Below are 27,929 nucleotides of genomic sequence, written 5' to 3'. Positions count from 1 at the left end.
ATAATAGCAGTAATACACGATTATCATATTGACAGTTATGATTTAACGCGTATTACGTGGCCTTACACGCAAGAGTATAAATCTGCAATTCTATGGTGGATTTTTGCCAGCCATTTAAATGGGCGAGGTCGCAGGTTTTGGGTCAAACCTGTGTTAAAACAAAAACAATACACTAATTTTCGTACACGCAATGCTCCAGAACCCAGGAAAAAGTTAGGAAGTAACGTTTACAAAGTAACGAAACCATTACACAAGAACCGTAACAATTTGAGCGATTTTCCAAGACACATGGGAAGAAGTTCAAGACACTGGTCCAGCTTTTCCAAGTTGGACTTCATTTTCAACCCTAGCAATCCATAGCCAAAGATATAGGATCAGTTATTGAAAGACAGTTTTGACAGGGTTTAACAAAACCACGTTCTAAGCCGTTTTCAATTTTGCCAACAATCATATCTAAACATTGTCTACTGCCGACAGTAACAAGACGGCTTGCATCCCAGACTAGAAAACAATTTATCTACTTAAAACAAACCACTTATAAACAAATTCGGTGCGGCCCACTGATTGTCTTAACCCACGGCCTAAGTTATACTCTGTGTAAATAACTGGCCCATAAAGTTGAACTTATTGCTTCAGAAAACCAAGAGTTCGTTCCGAACAAAATAAACCATCATCTGTGACTTTCATGGAGTTTTTAGGTTTCTAAAATATAAAGTAGATGAGATAGCTCTGTAAGCAGACCTAGACTGTAGTAGGGATGTAGCTGTTATTTTAATGACCTTTTAAACTTATATAAACAAACATGCACGATCAATTTGGTGCAAGAATGTGCACGGACAATTGTTCTAGGAAATTATCTGCTCCAAAAAGTGGCAGTCTCCTGAATTGACTGGTCATAACTTAAAACAATTATGTGAGCCGAGGAGAAATATTTATTGTCTATTAAAAAACCTTTCTGAGCGCGTTGTGTGATCATTTTTTTTTCTTGTTTTCAAGTGTTTATTTTATATTCTTGAAAGTGTCGTTCGGCTCTGCCCTCAAGTAAAACGCACTGACCCAAGTAATTCTGATGGCGTTGACACCGGTCGGACAAACCTGATTGCTTTATTTTTAGTATTGAAATTTGCTGTTTAGCACGGGTTAACACAAATGGCTTCCTACTGCGCGTCCCCTCTTCTCGCGCTAAGCGATTTCCGCGTGCAGTCGCGCGTCATTAACCAAGGGATTACTCCTTACCTAAGAGAAAATTACTGAAAAGAGTTTTTACAATGGTCAGACTAGTAGTGTAGACTGGAATTTTTGTGGGTCATGTGAGAGATGTTACCCATTTCGAGATTCTATATAATGTCGAAAGGGACGGTCTCAATCTTTTTTCTTAGGTTTTGTTTTTAAGTGCGCTGTTGCGAGAAATGTCAGAATCTCGCTGTATTTGTGTTTTAAGAATTTTAAGTCACAACCCAGATTAGCGAGGTAATCCATAAGTTCACGCGATTCCCTTTTTCGTAAGTGTTATTGTTAAAGCAGTTGTCGGCGAAGGCAAAGCCTGGGGCGCCGGGGGAGGGGGAGGCGAAGAGCACAAACTGATATATCGGTTTTGTGAGTACAATGACAGGAAAGAATAAAATTATACTAGTGTTTGCCAGGAAGTTTAGTGTACAGTTCGGTTTCTATGAAGCCATCTTCAGTTTAAGGAAAACATGAGATCAAGAAATGGAAAGATGTCAACTTGATGCGGATGGATTGGGAGGTTGAGGGAGTGGGAGGTGTATGTTATAAAGATCCATGTCGACAAATATTTTCAGTGATCTAAACATTTAGTACAGACGATGAAAGTACCGTCGATATTGCTTAGCCATGCGTGTTGTCAGGCACGTGCCTTGTTATGGTTAAATTAAATTATTTTTGAAGCCGTAATGCTGGACCCCACTGGCACTTTAAACGCGCTAACAAACAACGTATTCCGACAGAAAACATTAATTGTCATCTTGTAATCGTGTAATGCTCAAGACGAAAGAGGTGCGATATCTTTAGTAGCCTATTTCTTTCTCGTAATCGCGATACTCGAATTTCGCGAAAATCGAGACTCCAAAGAGACTGTAATTACACTGTGCGAAGCTTTGCATGCCTTTAATATTAAAGGAAGTTCTGTCGAAATAAAAATCATGCAGAGCTTCCACGTCGAATAAAAATACATGCAGACAAATTGGACTAAAAAACAAAATTCATCCATTGAAAAATTTCACAGCAAACTCATGATACGTACTGCATTTTAGTCTCACACCACTTAGGTTAAGTATTTGAGAGAGCCGTTAGCGAAATTTAACAAAGCTCTTGAGTTTACGTCAGGGGTTGGGGGGCCAGGGTGCGAATGAGGCCAAATTACTCAATCAAATACAAATCCATTTGGTTAAACTGGTGTGCCAGGAGGTAATCCCCAAAAAGTCGATTGTTCACCGCATTAAACCCATTAAACTGGTCAAACTGCCAAAATCCTTTCCTCTCACGTGAAAGGTTTAGAATGAAAATTTCAAACGCAAAAGAGTCATCAGTTGAAAAAAGTTATCTCAAATCCAAAAAGGTCTTAGCAACTCCCGTCATTAATACCTGCCTACTCCGTCCGGGGATACCCTGCGGTGGATTGACGTTTTCACCAGAGGGCAGTAGTAATACTACTGATCACTTGGTCTTTAGAGGTCTGGCTTGGAGCAGGCAGTTGTGATCTAGACTGTTCACAGTCCCCCATTTTTCCGTGAGATTTTTGAGATTTGTATGCTTCGATCGAACTCCCCTGACTAGGGTCCCCTTTGGTAGTTTAGGCAACTCTCCCCAGGTTGCGCTCGCTTTTACAAACTGATGACGGGAGTTCGATCGATTAAAGCGTACGAGTCTCAAAAATACCGCGGAAAAATAGAGGACTGTAAGCAGTCCAGGTGTGATCTTACATGTTAGCCCTCAGGTCAGTGAATCCGTTTATAGTTGAGTCATACAAAATGGATTTAAAACTGCTTTTTTCCCCCGATGAGATTTCACTACCACTGCTTTGGCGTATTTGCCGACACAAATGCGAGCCGAAATTATTTTTTTGTTTGTTTTTGTTTTTGTTTTTTGTTTTTTGTTGTTGTTGTTGTTTTTTTTTTCTTTTTAAACAGGTGAGACGCTTTAATTACATGGCGAAGCAACCCAATTTTCATCTTTGAGTGACATAACATACTAACACGTAAGCTGGATGGCACCTGTAAAAGCATGTAGAGCGGATGGTGTCATAGTTATAAGTAACACCAAATTCTAGGAAAACCTCCTCGATACGCTACTTCCTTCGTGTTTAACGAATACTAAGTAACTTCAATTTCCTTCACTAAAGTTATAAAATAGGAGCTATATACCTATGCAAAGTCAACCCTTTCACACTGTGTTCCGCTTGTGAATGCATTGAAGGAGGCGGTGCCGTCAAGTGCTCCAGAAGGCGTACCACGAAACGCAACCCAGTTCACAACAACAGATCCATTTGAACCAATTCCTGATTCCAACACACAGACGCGGAAATTATTCTGCGTCACTTCTGTGGTCCACGCTACTGCTGAATCATGAACACTAAGCGGCTCATTTTCATGGCTGATGGATGCAAGAACACGAATATTGTCAGAACTGGAAAATACCTGAGGGTATTGCACGGTTTTGCAAAGGACCAAGTCAGGATATGACACGGTGAAGTTGACCTTTCCTTGCTGGAAGAGATTTTTCCCTGAGGGAAAGTTGTACAAGTAATCGTCAAAAAGAAACAACTCAAAGGACAGCGACGTTTAAGTTTCCAAGTAACTCATGACTTTACTTAATCCTGCGATTTTGTGACAATTTGATCCTAGTTTTAAACCCTGCATATACTGTGCTTTTAACTTTTGCGGTATGTCGAAATTAGGCAGGTGAGAGCCTATTGGAATACAGCCAATCTGTTAGGCTGTATTTCCCTTTGATTTTTCTTGTTTTAATGCCATAAAAGCAGAATTTGGAACTTTTTTTGAACTTTTAATTATGGGGGCGGTGTATTCGAATTAACGTTAAATAATAGCAAGAAATTCCACAAAAGACTGTGTGTGCAAATCTGCTGACAGCGTCCGTTAATAAGTTTGCACACTTATACTTTAAAGGAGGTAAGAAATGGTATTAACCAAATCAGTCAAAATTTACTGCGTTTGGGTAAAATATCTCTACACGTTACGAGCTGCGGTATTTATTATCAGTATTTACAAATTTTTACTCCTCAAAATAGATTTCGGTTACTAACAAATTATTGCATGGACTTACCTTCAACCAAATAGGAAAGTGTGCACAAAATCAAAAGCGTAGCTAACAGCTGAACATCTGTGATAAGCCTAATCCTTGGAAGAGAACGATCAAAATGCCGTAATCAGGGTCTCGGCCTGTCTTCCTCCGGTATCCTAGATACCACTGATGAAAATTCATGTTGAATTCCCCTAATAAAGGGCCCATCCCATAAACTGACGAAAATTAATATTCTTATTCCTTCTTTCCGGGTGGAAGTTTGAGAGAATCTCAATTTTAATCAAGACGTAAGTAATTAGGAAAAGAAGCGACAAGTTTGAAAATTCAGAGGGTCAGAAAGTGATCAAATCTGCACCAGTCCTGAGGACCTAGAATTTGATCAATAACGTCGTTTGACCTAGACTGCCAGCAGTCCCTTTCTGGATAGTCGAGAGGTCGCGCAAAAAAGCCGAGCGCGAAAAAAATGGAGCGAACGAGCGGAGGGGGGCTTGGGGAGAGGCGGGAAAAAGGGGAAAGGAAAAGATTCCCCTCCAGTCTCTTCTCCTTTATTTCTCTTCGCTCCAGTCTCGCTGCTCTTTAAGCGCACTCTGTCGACTGACCAGAAAGGGACTGCTTGTAGTCTACGTTTGACTAAGTGACATATTTAATTTATGACAGTTATGACTGGAAGTAGGTCAAGGCATGGAATAACCTTTAGGAGATACCTCACGTTAAGTGTTAAGAACTAATACTAGCAGTAACACAGGATATTGAAAATCACAAAAACAATACACTAATTATCTTACACGCAATGCTCTCAGAACCCGAGGAAAAAAAACATGATATGAAATAATTTTTTCAAAGTAAACATACCATAACAAAAAACCGTGCATAATCAATTGGAGCGATTTTTCCAAGACAAATGTGTAGAACTTGAAAACTTTGGTCCAGCTTTTCCAAGTTCTGTTGGGATTCATTCCACCCTAGTCATCCATGGCCAAAGGCATTAATTTGTTGTTTGAGAAAACTAAGAGTCATATCGTAAAAATGGACCATCGTTGGTAGTTTTCTTTTATAACAAAAACTAATACTAAAAATAATTGGCAACCTTTTCAGCAGTGCCTAGATGGTGTTGAGAAAGGTCGACAATTGAAACCTGTTTTCATTGCCTTTTTTCCAAGCGCGACACTATCGTAATTAAAAAACCAGGAAAGATTTATTGCTGCTCGACGTTTCGGGGTCATATTGACTCCATTATCAAGAGACTAGTTAACTAGCATGCAGTAATAAATCGTCGAGCACTAATAAATCTTTTCTGGTTTTTTTTATGCCTTTGCTTCAGCAAATCCCTACTATCGTAATTGCCGGTTTAACAACGATGAAATAAGTTTGGACGGAGCATCGAAAACTACAAAAGAAAACTAGTTCACTTGATAAGTAACATCACAGTCACAAATAATCTTTAAGTGATGGAATAAACACGAGGAACTGCGTTTCATCTGAGTTCTAAACATTGAAAAGTGACTTGAAAAATGAGGCGCAGCACAGTTTTTTATTAAGCAACTTCGGGGTATTTGGAAATCTGATAAAGTACCCTTACGAGTGAATTTTATAGCTTCTAAAGCATTAATAAAGCTTGAAAAAATTTAAATGAAAAACATTTTCAAGTTTTATGATAATTAAGATCACATTTTCAAACGTCCTTCAAGGTTGTTATTTCCTTTTTTTTTCTCTCTTTACGAATTATTTTAAATTAGTTTGGGAAATCAATAAACCGCACTCTGAAGCTCTTTGCAAAAAAAAAAAAAAGAAATACAAAAATACAAAAAACATTATGCATCCAGCCCTTTGGACGACTTGAACTTCCTTTTAAGAGTTTTAAATCTTGGGATTTCTTTTGTTTTTACTATTAATTTTAATAGGCGACCATACTGTTTTTGGATTGTGGATACACTTTAATCCGTCTTTATGTGTTCTGTAGCTAAATAGATTCAGTATACCGCCAAAGGCTAATCTTAATCTATTTAATCCACAAGTTCAGAGAATAGCCGTTAGGAAAATTGCAATTATCACCAAAGTCTCCATCACAGTCTCCTGTACCGAACCGAGCCTGATCAGCCTCTGTGATACCAATCCCATGATCCGCCCTGTGACAACTGTCACCACCACCGCCAATCATCATCACGGCTCCATCACCGGAACTCCAGTCACACCAGAATGCTAAGTTGTTATCACCATATATACCAAGATTACTGCCGCACGACACTGTACTAAATCCCCCTGTCGACGAGTAACTACCACCAAAATACACAAGACAATAGCGCCTGCATGAGTTGCTGTTCCAGATGCCACCATTTCGGTAGTTACCAAAGCTTGTTACAAAGTTCCTGAAGGTCATCCCTCCAGTGCAGCCTCTAACAGTGTTTAGCAGATATGTATGGGAGCTGTCATCACTGCGGGTTATTTTGAGAAAATCGCCCTGAACAAGCCAGAATGCGGGCGATATCATGTCATAGTTGTCTGAAGGACTGGTGACGCTGCCGTAAGATGTTGTTCGGTCATACCACCAGCTGGCGTTGTACTGCATCCAGTTTGCACTGTCAGCATTCGAGAAGCGTGAGATTAAAGTCCAGCCACCATTGGACATGTCACAGTACACCTTACAATGCAAAAGGATAAAGGCATTTAGTGACTTGCACGAAATAAACTTTACTAACAATATTTATAAAAGGAATCAAAAGTTGGAATAATGTAAGGAATGCTGGCGTCCAATTATGGAAGTCAGAGTAGTGCGTTCTTGGGATTCTAGCTTTCTTGATAACAACCCTAACATCCGAGGAGGTAACCACTTAATTATTAGTTAAATGACAAACATTTAAACATGGTAAAATCAGATATTAGTATATAATAAAATGATATTGCCACAGAAAGCGATACCAATTTCAGAAATAAAATGGTATGCTAAGTAAAAAATCGTAGTGGCTGAAATAGAACGACAGTTCTGTCAAAACCGGATAGCGTCGGATGTCGTCCCTATTTTGTCGCTTGTCTTTCAATTTGATATCCGCGATTTTTTCGACAAAGAAAAAAAGAAAGAATGTTATATTTGGTTAACTGTTCTAGTTTAAACTGACATGATGACTGTATTAAAATCGAGTAAACTGGTCAGTTAGTATTTATTTCCCTACAATTATGTCTTGACCATGACTGGCCATGGCTGAAATTAATCCGGAGTTTTTAAATAAATGAACCCCTTTCCTTAAGATTTCACAGTTGCCACCGAAGCTTCTCGGCCAATCGTTCATTTGTCGGACAATGCTTTCAGCCTCAGCCATGATCCTCTTATATATACTAGCTGCCCGAAAGGGCTTATTTACTAAATTGAACATCACCAAGACAAGTTGTTCCTAGACAGATCCTGCGAAAATACTTTCAGAGACAGATGATATGGTGTACTAATATTGTGGCCACATAAAACAATTACAGAACGGAATACGTGCAGGAGTAATCTGCGCGAACTTCACTGCAGATGTTTATGCTGTCAGTGTATAGGACTACAGACGAAGAAGGCTACAGGTACTTCTAACTCAAATATCTGCTTTCCAGACTAACAAGCTGCAATAAGAGCTTTTAGACACAGTATAGCAACATCACCAACACCAAAAGTCACATAAGGTCTCACCAAAATTCCCTAGACTTTGTAGAGAATATTTTCCATAAATACAGTGCATGGTCCATTGCCTCTGTGTAGTCAACAATGCCATCAAGACTGGCATATAAACCACACCTTAGCTTTGATATTCATAGATCTGAGAAAAGTGCGGCTATCTGCGAGAACATCTAAGAGTGCGTCTCTTCCTGTGCACGAAAAATTGCTTTCGCCGCTCACTTTTGACTCACTTTTGACTTATGTCAAACGTGGTAACGCCGCCTTTACCAAGCTTTTTGGCATCGTTAAACTTGGTAAATTAAGGCCTAGTGAAAGGCAAAGCGCCGATGATTAAGATCAAAGGCAGGGTAAAAGTGTTGTCAAATGTTTGATTGACTAGTGCAAAGGTACCTTTGACACACACCTAAGGAGTAACGTAACGACTTTGATGTATGTAAAAGGACTGTCAAGTGTGCTATAATTAGCTACTATCAAGACATGTCAAAGGGAGACAAAGGCGTTCGTTCTGCACACCTTTCACGGTTACGCCTATGGTACAAATCAAACGAGATCAAAGCCAACTTTTCGCTCAAATTTTCATACAAAAGAGGTACTGCCCATTCCGATGCACTACATCCAACAACAAGACTGCCAAGCAATATAAAAATACGAATGAAAACTATAATTTTTATTCACGGCAGATCAGTACCTGCAGTTGAAAGCTCTATCGTGCCTTAAAGTAGATTGCAGATATGACACACACTCTGTTCCAAAGCTATAACTTCAAGTGACCGTTTACCCGGTTCGTGTCGGGTCTTCTGTTGATCTCATGTCTGAGTTGGTCTAGATTACAAACTTGCAAGGGGACTCAGACAGGCTTATTTCATTTATCCCTTGTCTAAAGTATTTAGTTGTACAAATATTTACAATTATACTACACTGATTGAATCACACGTCGAGTAGTTCGCGAAGGGCATAGTCCATTCCCAGTCGCTGGCTGTAAACGTACATTAACCTACGTACGTACACTGAGATCCCCAGTTCATTTGCTTACTGCTCTAGCTTGCGTGCGTGCACGAGCAGATTAAGCATATCGATTGTCAGTTTTTCCACCGCCATGTTAATTGACTGTTTGAGATACGTTCGCATCACATTTTCTCTTGTTTCTTGCTTGTTTAGAGTTTGGCTGAAACGAGGAAATTACCTTTTCCTCGCAGTAACACAATCAGAGCCTTCTTTTTTTTTTTTTTTTTTTTTTTTTTTTTTTTTTTTTGATTGACTGGGGTGATTTACAGTGACTTAAAGAGCTAAAGAGTTACCATCACGTGCAAAAACGGAATAAAAGGTACAGCCAGCTTCACAATAGATTACAGTGATAGTGGCTTACAATGACTTAAAATAATTCTGAATTACTGATAGCTTACAATGATGCTGTGCATTTATACCGACTAACAATTAATGCGATGTTCCAGTCAGTTGGCTGTCATGCCTACCTACGCGTTGTTTGAAGCCAAGAAAAGTGGCGTGATGAACGACGTGATCAAATTGACGGCGCGGGTGTACGGTGGAGCTCTTTGCTGGTCTAGCTGCCTATGCGCATGTCCTCTTAGTGGCCTTGGAAACAATTGTTAAGTGGTATCTGCTCTTTTTATCAGAACTGAAATCCAACGGTTGGAAATTACGATTATAAAAAATTTCAGAATACTATCACATCGGTCAAAAATAGCCAGTACCTTGCAACTTCTAATGAGATGTATAGCCAGATACTCAGTGTCGTCTCTAAAAAGTTTTCATTCACCAACTGCAATTTACCATGCCTGCCCATGTAAGATGTACTTTATCACCACTGTGTTATTACTGTATCAGGGCTTCATTTGAACTAACCTTGCTTAACTGGACACCCTGTACAAATATTCTTGGTTTTCACACGTCATAAAAAACTGAAATTCAAAACATAACACAATTTTGGGTTTTTATTTTCAGCACATATAAGAAAATCAAAATTTCCATCGGCTTGCTTGTTTTCAGCAGGATAGCATTCTTTGTTTTGAAAATAGAGCAGTTTGAATTTTAGATTTTTGCGCAGTGCGTGACAGAAGGATTGCTGCTCTAAACATGTCACGCACATGAAAACATCGATTCGCCTCGTGTTTTTTTTTAGGTCTGATCAGCTAACATGTAATAGAAGCGTTAATGTCAATGTGTAAAAGTTCAGCAGAGAGAAGACAGGCTTTGAAATAGCCAAGGTAAACTTCAGATGTTTTTGCTGGTTTCCGGCCGCCATGTTAGTGCCCATCAGACGGGGCACCAACATGGCGTCCCATACTAAACTCTGTAATTTTCCGTGGTACATTTTCTCGAATAACTCGATTAGGAGATATCGCACAGTCCTGTGGCTTTCACACGCTGTTTATGTATCACTCTCCTACAACATATCAATTTCTTGACTTTATCTATTGAATGGTTGAGGATTTTATTTTTTCACTTGCGTGACGATGTGTGAGGTGAAAACCACCTATTGATTTCAATTAAATAAAAAAAATGTGTCACACTCTAGCGTAAGATATATAGGCGGAGAAGTTGGTTTTTAAAAGCTTCGTTCAAATCCTTTTATTCATGTTCAAACGAGATATTCATAGAATTCAACAAATCTCTTTCTTTGTGGCAGAGCAAATAAACAAGCGGATCAGTTAATTTAAACGAACAAGATGCCCCTCTAATGGCATTACACGGAATGCTTAATGTAGCCCCAATTATTCCCCATTGTATGTTTCGCAGATATTTAAAAACTACCCTCCCTTGGCAATTGAAATAATTGTCTGAATGGTTTTATTCAGATATATTGCGTGATACTTATCGTTGTGTTACTAGGAATCATACCAGAAATAACTATGCAATAACGTTATGACCCCGCTGAACTGGTCTGGCCTCCTCTAGCTCTAATCCTTCGCGTTGATCATTCGATCTGTTTTTTAAAGCGGAGTTTCTTTGCTGTGAACTCTCCCAATTTCCACCGTTTCAACTGTCGAGTACTACCTAGAAGTTATTATTTCGATTTACTGCTTGAAAAAGGTTTGTTTTCTCTCTGAAAACGGCAGATCAAAGTCTTAAATTCATACATGTGGCCGCCATTGAACAAAAACAACTTTTCGAAATGATGACTTGCTTTGACGTCACACAGGTAGAGATAAGTGGGTCCCCTCCCTCGTGATATACGCGCCGATAATTGAGCTGTTTTTGTTCAAGACAATCAGAACAATAAATCCCTTCTGGGAGAGGGTAGAATTTAATCAAGGTTTAATGAATAAATCAAGTAATGATTTGACGTCACACAGGAAGGGATGAGTGGGTCCCCTCTCTCGTGATATGTTCCCGAATAACAGATTTTGATTGGGCCGCTTTTGTTGAAGACAATCAGAACAATACATTCCTACCAGGGGAGGACATATTTTAATGCATAAACAAGATGCCTGCTATACTGGCATTACGCGTGATGCTGGGGCTGATTCATTTATTCCAACTGTATGTTTCGCAGATTTATAAACCAATCCTTGCTAATGGAATAGTTTGAGTCACGAAGATCGCGTTACGTTGTTTCCCTTGTGTTACGCTACTCAGGATTTCAAGGGAAATTGCGGGAATTCCATTGCGATAACGTAAGCTTCTCAATGACCTCTTTTCTGTCTGCAATCGTGGTCTAAGATTGTCAAAGAAAGCACGATTCCTTCGCCAGGAACTCTCCAATTTCCACCGTTTTAGATGTCGAGTGCTTCTTAGAAGTTATTCTTTCGATTCACCGCTTCAAAATGGTGAAATTTCCGTTTGAAACCGGCACACTTGAGTCCAGAACATGTTAACAATATCGCGCCACAAATTTAATCCGTTTTTGATAAATATATCAAATGATGCTTTGACGTCACACAGGTAGGGCTGAGTGGGTCCCCTCCCTCGCAATATAAGCGACAAGAATGGATTTTGATTGGCCTGCTTTTGTTGAAGACAATCAGAACAATACATCCCGAGAAGGAGAGGGGAGAGTTTAATAAATAAACAAGGCCCATCGCGTTGGGTGATGACCCGGGGAGTGATGACGTTAGCCTGTTTTATTTCTTTTTAGAAAATGGAAGTGTTGGTAATCACGCGAGCGACGATGAGTGACATGACAGATCGTTGACTTGCAAAACAATATTTGTAATACCTCAGGAAACATTCTATTCCAACACGTCGGAGTATTGCAAAGATGGCCATTCGGCTGCTGTAGCGTCCCATTTTTGTTGTACATAGACGTATTCAATAAGAAACTTACTGCATTTGCCAATGAATAGGTTATTTTAAAAAGGAAAGAAAAGTGCTGTGCTGAAAGAGCACAGGTCAACCACCCTCTGTTTGTGTGGTGTAATGACTGTTTGCAACTTGAGACTTGAGACGATAACGTAAGCTTCTCAATGACCTCCTTTCAATCTCCCATCGTGGTCTAAGACTGTCAAACAAAGCACGATTCCTTCGCCAGGAACTCTCCAATTTCCACCGTTTTAAATGTCGAGTGCTTCTTAGAGGTTATTCTTTCGATTTACCGTTTCAAAGTAGTGAAATTTCCTTTTGAAAATGGCACACTTTAGTCCACAACATGTTAACAATATGGCGCCACAGTTTAATCCAAGATTAATGAGTAAATCAAATGATGCTTTGACGTCACACAGGTAGGGGTGAGTGGGTCCCCTCCCTCGCGATATAAGCGACAAGAATGGATTTTGATTGGCCTGCTGTTGTTGAAGACAATCAAAACAATCCATCCCGACTAGGAGAGGGGTGAGTTTAATGAATAAATTAATGTACCGATTTGTAGCTACGACGAAGAAAAAGAAATCGTCCCGTTTTTAGACACGGTATGCCCCCTCAGGGCATCCCGCGTAATTAATGTGGCGATTTGTGACTACGACGAAGAAAAAACAAGATGCCTGCTATGCTCGCATTACGCGTGATGCTAAGGCTGATTCATTTATTCCAACTGTATGCTTCGCCGATTGATAAGACAATCCTTCCTAATGGAATAGTTCGAGTCACGACGATCGCGTTGCGTTGTTTCCTGTGTGTTACGCGACTCAGACTATCACCGGAAATTTTAGCCTCCCACGCAGACGTTCTTAGGGCAGGAACGCGTGACGAACCCCTAAGATAAAGAACGTCTACGTGGGAGGCTACGGAAATTTGTGAAATTTCATTGCGATAACGTAAGCTTCTCAATGACCTCTTTTCTGTCTGCAATCGCGTCGTGGTCTAAGACTGTCAAACAAAGCACGATTCCTTCGCTAAGAACTCACCAATTTCCACCGTTTTACGTGTCGGGTGCTTCTTAGAATTTATTTTTTCGATTTACCGCTTCAAAATGGTGAAATTTCCGTTTGAAAACGGCACACTTGAGTCCACAACATGTTAAAACAATATGGCGCGATAATTTAATCCGTCTTTAATAAATATATCAAATGATGCATTGACGTCACACAGGTAGGGGTGAGTGGGTCCCCTCCCTCGCCAATCTCGTACCCAGAGTCTTTAGGCTTTTTGGTCAGCGGGGCAACGCCGGGAAGACTCTGGGGACATCGAAAAAATTCAATTTTTTTGATTGGCTGTTCCGTAACGGTTTCCATTGTTTTACCGCAGAAATCCTGCGGTGATAAAATTTGATGTCCCGGCGTTGCCCAGCTGACCAAAAAGCTTGAAGACTCTGGGTACGAGATTGCTCCCTCGCGATATAAGCGTCAAGAATGGATTTTGATTGGCCTGCTGTTGTTGAAGACAATCAGAACAATACATCCCGAGTAGGAGAGGGGAGAGTTTAATGAATAAACTAATGTACCGATTTGTAGCTACGACGAAGAAAAAGAAATCGTCCCGTTTTTAGACACGGTATGCCCCCTCAGGGCATCCCGCGTAAAAAAAGATACCCGACCGAAACCTAGACACGTTATGCCCTGCGGGCATTCCGTGTAAATAGTAGATAAGAGCAAGATAAGAGTTTCTGAAGAAAAAAAATGGCCCACAATATAGCTAACCATTCCCTACCAAATTGTTTGGCCCATTTTTTCCAAAACGGTAAAGAAAAACCCAGCTTGCTAATGTAATAAATATACCATTTAAAAGATCTTGGTGAGTGCAGTTCCTTTCTGAAGTCAAGAAATAACTGAAGGAATTCAGGTCTTACTTAGAAATCGGCTCAGGCGGATAGGCGACACCACAAGTGTAGCTTATTTTGGAGCTTTTATGCATAGAACACTCTGGGATATGTGAGAGTCTGTAAATGCATTAAATAAAAATATTCAACAAATCATTTGGGTGGTAAACCATATCGTAGATACCAGAGGGAACCATTTTTTCCTTTGAAATACAAACATCTTTCCAAGACCAATTTGCTGACAAAAGGTCTCTCTAATTGAGCAAATACTGACCACGTTATGAGTTGAGGACCCTCGGTAGGGAAAGGGTTAAGGAGAAAACTGGGACAATTATTTTCAAATACTCCGATCTCCTTAATTCAACTGACCAGGAAGTTATTAACGATTTCTGACTACAGAAAAGTGGACAAATCCAACTTAACTATTTATTACTTAATTAATGAGCCTCAGCAAAGTTCATACAGCTGCCAAAATAGTTCAATATTTTATACAGAAAATAATAAGGAGACGATCAAAACTGCAAAACATGCTTTTAAATTTAGTCCAGTGATTCAAAAAGCCGACTACACGAAATACTAGAGACGCGAGCGACTTCGTACATGCTAAAAGACTTGCCAGGAAGAAACCTCTGCTAGCTGAGGGTAAAAAGTTTATAATACGCTGGTAGCAAACCCTCATGCCGCAATTTTGATCGTCTTCTTATTTTTTTTTTTTTTTTTCGTGAAAATAGTTTTTTATTTACGGTCAGTATTCAATAAGGGACTTCAGTCTAACTTTTTAAAAGAATGTAACCAAGGCGACTTCATTGCTGATTGTTTAAATTATCCTGTCCGGCCTTCGTTACTTTTGAGAGTCATGCATTTGTCTTGGAGGGATGGGGAAGGGCGTGTTGAGGGGTGAGGGGAGGGGGTGAAGGGGTAAAACTCCATGTAATAGGGTTTTAAGGATAGGCTTCGCCCAAAGGGGGTGCCCTTTTCACAATCTTAGTACGCAATAGTTCAGGAACATGCGACTTGTACACATTTTTAGCCATAACATTAATTTGATTCTTATTTTCTATTTGAAATCCATAATTAAAATTCAGGAGCCAACTCAATAAACCGTTTACACTTATGGATGACAAATGAGGACTGTGCTACAGTCTAATTCGGTACATGTTCTAAACAATCCTTATTACTTGTTTTTAAACTGGTTATTATAATAATTTCATCGAACGTTGCGGCGTATTTTGCGGGCTAAAATGGGGAATTCAGTGCTGCTCTAAGCCAATAAGAAAGAAGAAAATAACATAGCCAGCCAATCAGAACTGGAAACCATGCAACTGTTCGCACCGTTTTCTTGCTTGTTTGACTGGAAGCGCTGCCATCTACAAAGAAATTGTTTGAGCTACAAAATGGCTGAAAAACCTAACGAAGAAGCAAATTCTTAGTCGTGTCAGCTAGATGAAGAAGACTTTTTAAAATACAAAAACTCGTGGGTGATGGTGGAAATAATGCCTGTAGTAGCTCCATGGCCGGTGGCGAGGTGAATGTAAAATTGTCTTCGTTGAGCGAAACCCGCTCTGTTTAGAAATTACACAATTAATTTTAACACTTCGCTGTTGACAAAATTCTTTTATTTTCCTTTTGAAAACTTAGAAGCAAAGATTCTTTTGACAAATTTTGCGGTGTTCTGCCAAAGTTTTAAGTTAATGCGTGGGAGCTAAGGCCATTAAACTAGCTTCATGGGACAAACATAGCATTAATGGCCTTAGCTCCCACGATTCTCCTGTAGCTCAGTGGTGGCTAGAGCATCCGAATTAGTAATCGTAAGGTCTTAGGTTCGACTCCTGATAGGAGCACTCGGGGTTTTTTTCCGAGTATGCCTGTGTCATCAAGTGCATGATTAATACATCATTCTCATGTATTCCCCAGGCTTAACATATTCCATCACATTATTTCCAATAGTAATGGAGTTGATGTTATTGGGCGTAAATATGTTTCTGGCCCTTCTTTACTCATTTTAGCCTGTGGCTCGGACTAAGATGAGCTGAGTCCGTGCCAAAAGCACATTTACGCCCACGAACATCAACTGTATTGTTATATTAAATTTTTTTTGGCCCTTCTCAGAACTCATTTTAGCCTGTGGCTCGGACTTAAATGAGCTACAGAGTCCGTGCCAAAAGCACATTTACGCCCACGAACATCAACTGTATTGTTATATTAAATTTGTTTTTGCCCTCGCTAACAACCAAAGGGCCCAAAACAAAAAATTTCAGTAACAAGTGTAAACGTTAACAGCGTTTTATTGATTTGGCTCCCAGCTAAAAGCATCCTGTTTATACTTAGATAATTTTGTCAACTTGTTTCTTTTTGAAAGCTATTCGAATTTCTTGTAATTCTTCTACTTGCCTCTCACAGATATACCAAGGATTTTAAAACACTGTCAGAATCTTTTTTGAATTTGCTGAAGCAGTGGAAACTTAATATATTCCTACCTTATATATCTGCATTACTTAGTAATGGCATCTCTATTTGGCTGATGTTGATATTGTTTAAAGGCGCAGAAAAATAATTCTTACAGAAAACCAAAGCAACGAAGCCTGAAAATTGTTGTCATTATATTAATTGCTTGTCATCATTAATAACGGTTGTGCCTGCACTGGTTGTTCATCTACTTGAAAAACAGAAAAGCAGCTTGACTCCCTTAATCAATTTACTATCTGTAATAATGATCGTTTCATGAGGGTACCTACAGTTGCAAGAGCAATTAATGATTGAAATACTCACCCGGAAAGGAAAACCTCCGATGTTTATGTAATACAATCCATTTGAATGTCGCCCAGCTGAATAGTGGCTCTTGCAAGATGCCGCTGCCTGCACAAAAGCTACGAAATAAAAAGTTTTAATTAATAGATATGATGATTTTTCGACACCCTAGGCTGTGATAATGAGGAACAGTACTCTAACCCCCATTAGAGCTTGCTACGGTACGTGATTGATTCATTTATCAATTTTTAATTAAATAGTTTTTATTATGCTTGATTAGTTAGACTACGTTACAATTAATGGTGTTTGGTTATTATACATAGATTAGTGCAAATTACGAGAGCATACACAGACGAAATATAGTTAGAAACACTCTCTCCTCCGCAGAAGTTCCTTCATAAAGAAGGAAGCAAAAAGTCAGAAATGGGGAGAAAAACGGAAATGGAGAAAAATGGGGCGCGGGGGACGTCTCTCTCCAATCCCTTGTTTCATGTTGTTATGTCACTGCTCTAGTGGAAAAGGGGCCTCTGCAATGGAGAGAGTTAGAAACATGAAGGGAATGTAGATGTGTAACCTGTTTGAACGACGTCATGACTAACATCGAGAGCGATTCTTATTTCCTAAGGCACCTTGGGGTACTATTTTATCATAATTACTGTAGGCACTGGATTCTTGATTACTGGTTTGGAAAGAGAAACTGACTAGAACTATGGCCTTTCTTTAAACGTGGACCAAATACGGCACCATTATTGTCAATTAAATATAGGTCTGTTTTGATTGGATACCTCTTATTCAAAGATATAATTTTCCTTGAATTCTTCGGCTGTTAAACACACATTTATGCATTGAATCCGGATTTGATGAATATGTCATATCTGGCCAATGATAAGGAGTGATTCAACAAAATGTCATCCGTGTGGGGTGTTAATCCGAACAAACTGAGTTTGTTGAAAATGTTAAGCCCTCTTACTATTTGGTGACGCATTTAAAGTTCTGTGTGGTCGCCACGGATATTATCAACGGAGATGCAACCCCAAAACAAATGAATAAAAGTTTCTTCTGAAATGCCACAAAAACTGCACATTTTGGTTTTGTGTGAACACTCTAATTGGAACTCTCTGTGTTTTGTAGATGCGTGCAAAGAACTGGAGCTTGAAACAACTTTTACAATCAACAAGAGTTAACTGCGCCTGGGTTTCACATTCTTTTCGTCATTTTTCTTGAATGTCCTGAGAGGAAGTGTTTGATTTCCTCACACAGAAGTAAATAAATAGTGATTCTCTGCGACTTCAAAACTTGTTTTTATGATGGGGGCTAGGAAACAATGTTTTGTTTCAAACCTCAATTTCCTTCACCAAATCTTCAATGACGGTAATCAATGAGTTTCGTTTCCACTTTTGCTCGATGCAGTCGAGCCAAAGTACCCGTACACGCTGAGACTGAAAGAAAAATTGCCATGAAAGTGCAAAATGGAACGATTAGCCATGCACAGTTGCCGAACTTTCACCTTATTTTCTTCAATTACAAGTCTAAGCTGGTTTATTTTCAAGTCTGTTTATTTTATCATTTCGACAGCTTATATGTCCAATCGAAACCGATCGAGCTTACCCAGAATCGTCCAGTTACTTAGGCGCGTAGGCTGGTTTTGACCCGGTACCTTCGTTACTCTTTAAACGGGACAGACAGGTACAACTCGAAATTGCGTTTTTACTTTTGTCTAACTCAGTAATTTCATCAGGAAGCGGCCTGCACAATGCAGAAAATTAGAGCGTCACTAAAGCAGGATAATAAAACAAAGCGAGACCGATTTCTAACTGAAAGCACAAAAAGACGACCACTTGTTCAAGTTGTCCGCAAAACAGAAACAATAGCCGAAGCAAACTTTTCCACTTGAAATGATAAACCATAAGAAGGGATCGATTTCTTGGGCAGAAAGCAATTGCACACCTCAGAATACGAACGAGAACTTGTTTCTATAATAATATCCTATATTTTGGCAAAAAATAACCTCATGTATACCCGGTCTTATAAAAATTTCTAGAGCCAATGGCTTTGAAAAAAAAAATTGCATAAACGGCTTGCGTTGTTGCGTGGCTCAAGTCCTTTCTTCGGTGTGACATAAAGAACACATCGCCAACAAGACTTGGATGTAAACGGCTTCTCTTTAGAATTTTCAGAATTTGTGCTTTACCACCAAATACCAAAAATTAAACATTCAGTGAAGGAAAACCGGTTATTTTTTGCTGAAACAGAAAGTATGAATCTGTGTTAAACAAACTTCTTCCCTACAAAGAGAAAAGCCGAAAAACAGAAAAACTCGTTATACGACTCGCTTGTACCCAGACCTCCGCCGTTTCTGAGATCGGCCATTATCCGCTTTGGGTGAGGTTAAGTTTATTGATCGAGACTCTCACTGGTATACCTGTAGGGTCATGGAAGCTATCCACATAAGACTTCACCCTAATAACATCAACAGGGATAGTGGAATTGAAATTCACGAAGCATGGATGCCCACGGACAAGAAACAATGGGAGAATGGTACAACAGCGAACCGCCGAGTGAACAACTTCTTGCCGGAACATTGAGGATCGAAATGCACTCATCACAGCCGACCATCGTGATATAAATGATGCCGCTAACCAGTCGACCTGTAAATCTTCATATTAGCCCACGGCAGAGGGCTGAACAATTCAGTAGGCCTTGCTACCTAAGCTAATTTTATGCGTGCTCCTCCTTAGGTTAGTGAACGCATAAGATAGCTCCGTGTCTTCCGTTTAATTTGGTAGACGCGAAACAAAATGGCGCCGTTTTTGACGGTAGTTTCGAAACTTCGCTAAGCCACAGAAAATCGCATATGCAAGCAATTAAAAAAATTTGTCCAAGAACATTTTAACTTAAGATGGAATTATTTAAGTGCTAGGTGCACTTCAATTGGGGCCGAATATCAAACCATATGGCTGATAAGAGAAACAATTCAGGCGTCTGCAGAACTTAGGCTTAATCCAAGATTGATAAAAGTCTAATTTCAACTAATTCGAGTAAGGTCATGAGTACACACCAATGAAAAGTGATGGTCTTCAAGGATAATAATTAATTGTACTTAGTCTTACCTTGGCAAAATGTTCCTGCGTAAGCATTTGGACACAGACAAGTAAATTTGTACACATCATCTACGCATGTTCCACCGTTTTGACAAGGGTTGGACTGACACTCGTTTGTTTCTGTTAAGATTGTAATAAAATCAACCTCAACAAATGTCACCCGCACTTGTAAAAAAATGTCATCGAAGACTCTACCTTGAGGTTTAATGGAGCGAAGAAAGTTAAAATGAGGGCCATTGTGGGTCATGTTTGTTAAAGATCGCACTGAAATCCTGTTTTTCTTTTACACTTGTCTACGAAAAATTCTTAATACGTTATTTTTATTTACCAAAAGTTATCACCATAAACAACACGATTAAAGTTTTAGCTCTGTACGACCATGAACCAGCTTAAACTGTCTATCAACAACGTAACTGATGAAACTAACAAATATAAGTAAGCCAACTGTCATGAAAAAACTACTTTTTCTTGATTTTAAGCGAAATTGATCCCTCACCTTGACACTGCCTTCCATAAAATGGTGAAGGACATGCGCATGTGTAGTTATTGTTTCCATCAGTACAAGTGCCTCCATTCAGACAAGGATTGCTGGAGCATTCGTCAAACGCTGAAACGAGAAAAAAACATCCAGAATGAGAGTTATATTTTTATAAAATGTAAATTGTAGAGAAATTCCTCACCAAGATGGCGTCCAGAAAATTAAGCCCTCGGCCGGGTAAATGAAACTAACGGATGGAGTGGGAAAATGTGGCATCCGGATCCGGTCATTCAAAGATGTACTCCAGCTAATACATTTTATCCGCTGGGTATAGCGACTTATCAGCTGTATAAAGTTAGCCACTCTTTGAATTAACAGTTGGAGCTAGCTCTACAATAAACAACGAACAGAAACTACCAACACACATTGATAGATGTATTTTTCAGTTAGTGGCACAAGCATACTCAGAAACAGAAATCTTAGTTCTCCCATAAGGAGTCGAACCTATGACTATCCGATTACTAGTTCGAATGCTCTACCACTGAGCTAATCTCGTACCCAGATCTCCCACGGTCAGGCGGAGGGGAGATCTGGTAAAGTTCGATTTGAGGCCCGGAATACGGGCCTGCCCATCATCCTTTGTCCACCGTGCTGCTCGTAACTGTGATCATTCCTGGTGAGGTTTTCGTTTTCGAGGGTGCTCTTCGGAACGTTCTTCGGTCGAGAGGACAACAAAACTTGAAACTTAAACCAAAACGAAAAAGGCAACAGGAGAGATTGCAATCAACAAGCGCGGTAAATCACTTTTTTACTAAGATTAGTTCCTACCCTTTGTGACCATCTAGACCATCTTTGTAATGAAAACTGTTCCAAGAACAAATCCATCGTAATTGTGCTTTCTCCACTCAAGATCAACGTGCTTATCGACGATCAATTAAAAAGACTTAAGTCAACCGGAGTAAGCTGTACCAGTTTTCGCCTTAGATGGTAACTGTATTGAAGATACTGTAATTTACAGGCAGGGAAATGTCACATAATTTTTGTGCACCCCAAGGTAAAGGTAGCAACAGACAGTGCAGAGAGTTTTTGTTGTCGAAGCTTTATCAGAAAAATTTTGTGGTCGTTGTTGTAGATGAGGCACAATAGAGTTACTGATTGGCATCTTGGTGTTAAATTTCGCATTGGAAAGTCAAATGGTTCATGTCATATTTTCATTTGCAAAGTTTGAGAAATTGTGGTCTACCAGTGATACGTAAAAATTATTTCTTCTCTTTGTAGTCTTTCAGCTGATTTGGTCACACAAATTCTCCTTCTTCCATAAGTTAATGGTTTAAATTTCCAAACCAAATGGATTGTGTAAATGCGGCAGGTTTCTTTTACAGGCCAAAGGACACAACTCAAGGTCACTGTAGTAATATAATTTTATATGAACCAGCTAAACAGGGCCTCCTCCTACCTACAACAACTGTCCACTCCTATAACACCAGAAATTCTGCCAAGCTTAATTTCCACCGACCACAAGTTAGAACTAACATAGGCAAATTTACTTTTAAGTACTCTGCTTCTGTCATATGAAACTGTCCCCATGGCATTGAAAAAAACAAAAACTTTTAACAGGTTTAAGAAACTTTATAAGGCCCACCTGATCTCTTGTCAATCAAATAATATATGTTCTGTTTAATGATCAAATATAATAGTATGTAACTATCTAATAATAATAATGAGTTAAAAATAATAATAATAATAATAATAATAATAATAATAATAATAATTGTCTGCTTATATTTTGATCTTTGTTGTCGGTGCTGTTGCTGCTGATGATGTGTTGTCCTTTTCCTTTCTTTTTGTTTGTTGTTGTTGTTGTTTGTTTGTTTGTATGTTGTTTTTTTGCTCTTTTTTTGTTTTTATTTATTTATTGTTTTGTTCTTCTTTTATTAAGCTTGTCCTGTTTAGATTTCCTGCTCGGTTCAGTATATCTCGAACATACCTTAATTTACACAAATGTATTTTCTAATATCTCAATAAAGCTCAGTGTCATTTCTTTGTTTACTTAAAAGTAGGTGGTGGTCAGCTAGAAAGCCTTTGCTACTTTGACCACCACACACATTTTATAATTTGTACTGTATTTATTTTTATCTTGTAATCATTTGTTGTAATACTTTTCTTTCTATGTTAATGTTGTGTAAATAGTGTGAAATAAATGAACCATGAACCATCCTAGCCCTAACACCATGCTACTGTCTTGGTTATATACCAGCAAACCAGAAAGACCTGTCCGTGTAAATGGTAGGCGCCCAATTATGTCCAACATTAAAATACCGAGTACACCCTTGCTGTTTTAAAGGGGTTTTTTTTCCTCAAAAATGGAAGTTTGAATTTCTTTTGGGAAATGGAGGTACCACATCTAGATTTGGGATCTGAAAAATGTTTGGTTACTTGCAACATGTGAGCAAACAGAGCAAGTCCCTATGAGTTTCCCATTAGAGTTTTATGTGGTAGTGATGAGCTTTCCATTTCAGTGGTTCTTGATTCACCTTTATCACATAACACTTGAAAAGTTTTCACCTGAAATTTATGTTAAGTTTAGGGGACATGCCCCCTCGACTGCTTCTTTGATGACAAGTTAATAAAGGTTGTAATTTTACACATAGGAGTCCACAGACTCGAAAATTAGAACCACATAATACACAAGTCCAATAATATTTGGCTCTTGATATGAAGAACAAAGGTCATTATCTGCATAATTTTTGATTTGCAAGGCACAATGAGCTGCTTAAATAATCATTGTTGTACTGAGCATTGCATTATTTGTACATGCATAGAGGATGATACACTAATAATAATACAAGGTTCTTTATGTCCAAAGCAGCTATCTTGGTGCTTGGACACTCACCTCTGATGGGATCCTTGATTTCAGCAAAAAAAAAAATAATAATAACAATAATAATAAGAAGGTGTGAAGGTCTTTTGGGCTCATAAAAGTAGCAAATGGCAGATAAATAGAAAACAAATAAAAAAAAATATTTCCACTATTTGTTTTCCTGTGCATGTCTGTGTGTTCTAATGAACTGTCACCCATTTCTGCAGCAAAACAACAGCTTTCACAGTAAGCTGATCTTCAGTAACCATGAATTCCTAAGTATTCCTTAACCATGGCCTTCCATAGCCAGGAAACAACATTTAATCAAACTGTCAGACACAAACCCACTGCAGAGAAGTGGTGGGGAAAAGAAACTTTGAAAACAGTGTCTGTCTTGGATGAAAATTCCTTGTTGATGCCAATTCCTTGAGCGAAAAAATTTTTCTTGTATTGATATTTGCACCCATGTCAGGTCCTAACTTTTCTTAATATTAAGACCAGCAACACAAAATTATGTTCAAGGACTTTTCACACAAGTACACAAAAAATATCAGAACAGTGAACCTTGAACCTTTAAGCCCCAGTAGTGATCAGTATCAAAATTTCTCCTAATATTTATCAATACACAATCAAGGAGAGGTCATGAGATCACCAGTGGTGAAATTTCTTGATATTTCAACAACCTCCCTATAATGCTACTATGAAAAATGGACATGTAGAGACCAGTAAGGAGAAACTGTATGTTGACACTGAGGCTTAAAGGTTAAAAGCTAATAAATACAGAGCCATATTGTTGGTGATTATCGCAGCTTCTTTTATGCTTCGTCCTTCCAACACCCCATGCGTCAAAAAGGGCTTAGTTACTTGAGAATCCCTTTTTATTCAGCCTTCTCATTATCCATTTTCTGGTAATTATATTGTCTTATTCTAATGGAAAGAATAACGACATCCCAGTGAATGACTACAGTTTTTTCTTAATTAATTGCATCTTTGTTCAGGGGGCACAACTTCAGAGTACAGCAAACGAGGAAGACTTTCCTCAGTATTCCCTACAGCGAAGATTGTTGTCATGACAACAACAGCAACAGAAAAACAACCAAACTACAATCATACAAAGTTTGAATATGAAAGATTTATGGAGTGCTACAAAGGCCCTCCTATCTTAACACAAAGTAATGTTGACCAGTTTGATTACATATTTTCGCCCATAGCAGATGAACTTATCACCACCAATGTCAAAAATTAAGCCTGTCAGCCTATTATTTACTCATCATTAGTTCTGAGTGGATTTGGGGGTGCCTTTTTGGGTAGAAAGCTTGGGGATCACCAGTTCTACCTTGCTCCCCAAATTCCTCAAAATGCACTTTTGGCTCAGTCTCATTCTCTACAGACTGACAATGAATATTATTTGCCACAATCTTTGGGAATGGGGTTTGATTCTCATTGTGTTGGAAGGATAATAATTTATTCATTTTGGTCTTCCGCAAACCATGGAAAGTTTTTTCCAAGAAAGTGGAAGAGATGGGAAGCCTGCTACATCAAAACTTTACTTTAACAACAATCATATTGGTGCAAATATTGAAGAAATGCAACCCATCATGACAGATTAGTGTAAATACCCCAGAAATCTGTGCAGGGGAAAATTTTTGCTTATAACCACTTTGGTTTTGGCTTTTGAGTGAGAAATGCAGCTGTTGTGATATCTGTTGTCCGAAATGACTGTCATTGCTCTTAATTATGTGTTGAGCTGTGTCCAGCTGTTTTAGCCCTTAAAGATATTCACATCACTGATAGGAACTTTAGGAACTTGCTTCTCCCTAGAAATCAGGTGGAAGAAATTAAGGTGGAGTTAACAAGAAATAAAGGAGAAACTGAGGCCAGTGATAACTATTTGTATCAGAGAATGTGCTAAGGATTAACAATGGAAGTAGTAAATGAAGTGTGTTTAGTACTTCAAGGACTCCATACTAATGATAAAATAATGGAGAAATTCCCCTATCTTGAAGAAAAGAACAATGGCAAAAAGATTCTAAAAACTATAAGTGATGTCAAATCCAAAGAGGCATGTCCTCCTTTTAAAACTACTTCTTTTCTAAAGCCTATCACAAGCATAGACCTGCAAAACATTAGGTGGTGCAGACATGTAAACCAATGTCCCCATTTTTATTTTAGAGGAAGGCTAGTTTTATATTTTGGATCCAAATTTTTTTTAACTCAGTAGGTGGGAGTGAGGGGATAAAATTAAACTAACTACACTTACATAAAGAGCCCTAATCGGTTCAGACAAGGTGTTCTCTGTTGTAGTACGGGTTTCATTACTATTATTTTGGCGGTCATAAGTCGGACATTTTTCATTTCTCTTAGCTGAGGGGTGGGAGGGATATTGATCTCACCAGCAGATGAATAATAATATTGTGTGGACACTCTATCAATTTCTCCAAAGTCCTATGAGAGATGTTGTATGGATCTTGAAGGAATAAGCACACTGGTCTGAAAGGACTAATATTATATTATGAAGTCTCTTACTCAAAGTCCAGTTCAATTTATAGAAGGAAAATAGTCTTTTAGCAGAAGACAAAAACCGAAAATATGCTAGCAAATGCGGCGCGCGTGTTCAGGAACTCAAGGTAAAGTATTTTGGGGAAATTAATTTGCGTTTACTAAATAAATAATCATTTTTAAAAAATCATTTTTTGTCAAGAAATACCAAAGAAAAGATATATGACCTACCTCCATTTTATCCCCAAAAGTAAGCAAGCTTATATCCATCGTGTTGGAAACTTGTGTAATTTGGCAAGGCCGTTTGAACGTTACTGCAAACTCTTTTCGGCTAAAGTCGCTGTTGTCTTCCGAAAAAACAATTTCTCACTGTTCTCTCCCCACACAAAGGGCATGTATGTATTAAAACGTCGCATGACAATCTTAATCGGAGCGAAAACTTTTCCGTGTTTTTGTTTCTTCCCCGAACTAAGCGAAAACCAAACACAGAAGGAAAGAGCCAATCACAGAGCAGAGTAGAATGAGGCATTCTTAATTCTGGTAACCAACCAGAAATGGCGTTGTATCGAACTTTACCAGATCTCACATTTCGACATTCCCGAACCGACGACTGAGATCGGGGTACGAGATTACCACTGAGCTACTGGAGACTAGTGGGAGCTAAGGCCATTAAACTAGGTTCATGTGGCAAAAATCCTGCATACTGCAGGTAAGATTTGAATGTCGATTTCTGGTACAAGCGAAAGAAGTGTGATGTTATATTTTAAGTCTGGTGAATAAACAGAGATGTTTTTTTTGTTGTTGTTGTTTTTGTTTTTTTTTTTTTTTTTGTTTTTTTTGTTTTTTTTTCGCGTAAATGGCTTCAGAGGTTGTTAGCCAAGATATTAACGATAGCAGGCTCGACGCCACACGCAGAGCGAGCTATAAATTCGCGAGCTCAGCAATGTCTCGCCTTTTTTTTTCTGCCAACGCCGATCGTGATAGCTGTTAAGCTTTCAAAGCTTACGTTACTTTTCTTTATTCGGCTCTCCACCATCCCCTTGACTCCTCCTCTGGTCTTGCTACCTCTTATTGGGCTATTTTTTGCCCCAACTTAATTCACTGAAACAAATACTATGAGTTTACAAAAAGCGATGTTAACTTGATTAATTTGATACCTTAGCATTTAATTGGTTTGAAATAAACACCACGTGAGCGGCCAAATTAACCCAACAAATGATCCGTGATTCAGTGAATCCTGGCCTCGTGCATGACCGCAATTATACCCATTTCAGTCTCTCGTGCGCGAAGGTTATATATAGGCGCCGCTGTCGGCATAAACACGTTTTTAGCAATGGCTGTGTGACAAATACTCACTGTCTTTGCTAGCTCAAATTTTCCGCTGATTTAAGTCTTGGGCGTTTTTTGGAATGACGTACTGCGTGATTAGGAAAATGTTGCCAGTACGTTGAGCTAAGAATCACGATGGCCAAAATCTAATACATACGAACAGAGATGACAAAACTATACCATCTAATTCAAGCTGAGGAAATAACTCACAGCATTTTATGAAATCTTTTCAAGTTTTCGACTTCTAAAACAACGAAAGGAGCAGTTGTCAGTTCAAAACCGTGTTCCCAACTTTTCCTTACTCTTGTTTCAACGTTTGTGAGTGAACTAACCTTGACACGTTCTTCCTTTATGTGTCCGAGGACAGATGCAGCTGAATTTTCTTTCGCCGTTCACACAAGTACCTCCATTCAAACATGGATTGCTGATGCATTCGTCATAATCTAGTTTTAGAAAAATAACATCACTGAACTGAATAATCTTAATTTTACCACGGGCTATATCTATCTATACTTGACTAGTAAATAAATGTTTTGTATTTCAAACACTACAAAGTAAATGTATTCAATCAAGTTTTACTGGGACTCTTAAAACTTAGGAGGAGGTAAAACTTAGGAGAATGTAGCTCACTATACAGTTAAAAATAAGAGTTTGATTTAGTCTTGAATCGTACGAAATAACTGCAACATTGAACAAATGAAGAGTTTTTCGGGTACCATGCATTAATTTAGCCCAAAGGTCCATTTAGCTCATTAACCGAAGACTTCAAAATATCACCCGAATATATATACTGTACTTGACTCCAGCGATGTCCTCATCCCCTGTCTTTTTTA

General features: G+C 38.8%; 1 protein-coding gene across 1 annotated transcript; it reads right to left on the bottom strand.

The window, feature by feature from the left end:
* Positions 1 to 4,955: 4,955 nt before the first annotated feature.
* LOC146467585 (uncharacterized) lies at positions 4,956 to 27,434 on the bottom strand. Its single transcript, XM_085125501.1, has 5 exons — positions 27,307 to 27,434; positions 20,427 to 20,537; positions 19,940 to 20,050; positions 16,851 to 16,937; positions 4,956 to 6,919 (listed from the first exon to the last, which is right to left on the bottom strand). The coding sequence occupies exons 3-5, from the start codon at positions 19,997 to 19,999 to the stop codon at positions 6,281 to 6,283; spliced, it is 786 nt and encodes a 261-aa protein (XP_084981627.1). The 5' UTR covers positions 20,000 to 20,050; positions 20,427 to 20,537; positions 27,307 to 27,434; the 3' UTR covers positions 4,956 to 6,280.
* Positions 27,435 to 27,929: the final 495 nt, after the last annotated feature.

Source organism: Pavona decussata, unplaced genomic scaffold, assembly GCF_977016875.1.
Source record: "Pavona decussata unplaced genomic scaffold, jaPavDecu1.1 SCAFFOLD_134, whole genome shotgun sequence".
Lineage (NCBI taxonomy): Eukaryota > Metazoa > Cnidaria > Anthozoa > Scleractinia > Agariciidae > Pavona > Pavona decussata.
This window is presented reverse-complemented; position numbering and strand designations above follow the sequence as displayed.

What these genes read in the sequence shown, in the direction of transcription:
- LOC146467585 (XM_085125501.1), bottom strand. Translation starts at nt 19,999, where the DNA reads ATGATGTGTACAAATTTACTTGTCTGTGTCCAAATGCTTACGCAGGAA. An exon ending in CGCAGGAACATTTTGCCAAG is followed by an intron (nt 16,938 to 19,939) that starts GTAAGACTAAGT and finishes GCTTTTGTGCAG; the next exon opens with GCAGCGGCATCTTGCAAGAG. An exon ending in TCGGAGGTTTTCCTTTCCGG is followed by an intron (nt 6,920 to 16,850) that starts GTGAGTATTTCA and finishes TTGCATTGTAAG; the next exon opens with GTGTACTGTGACATGTCCAA.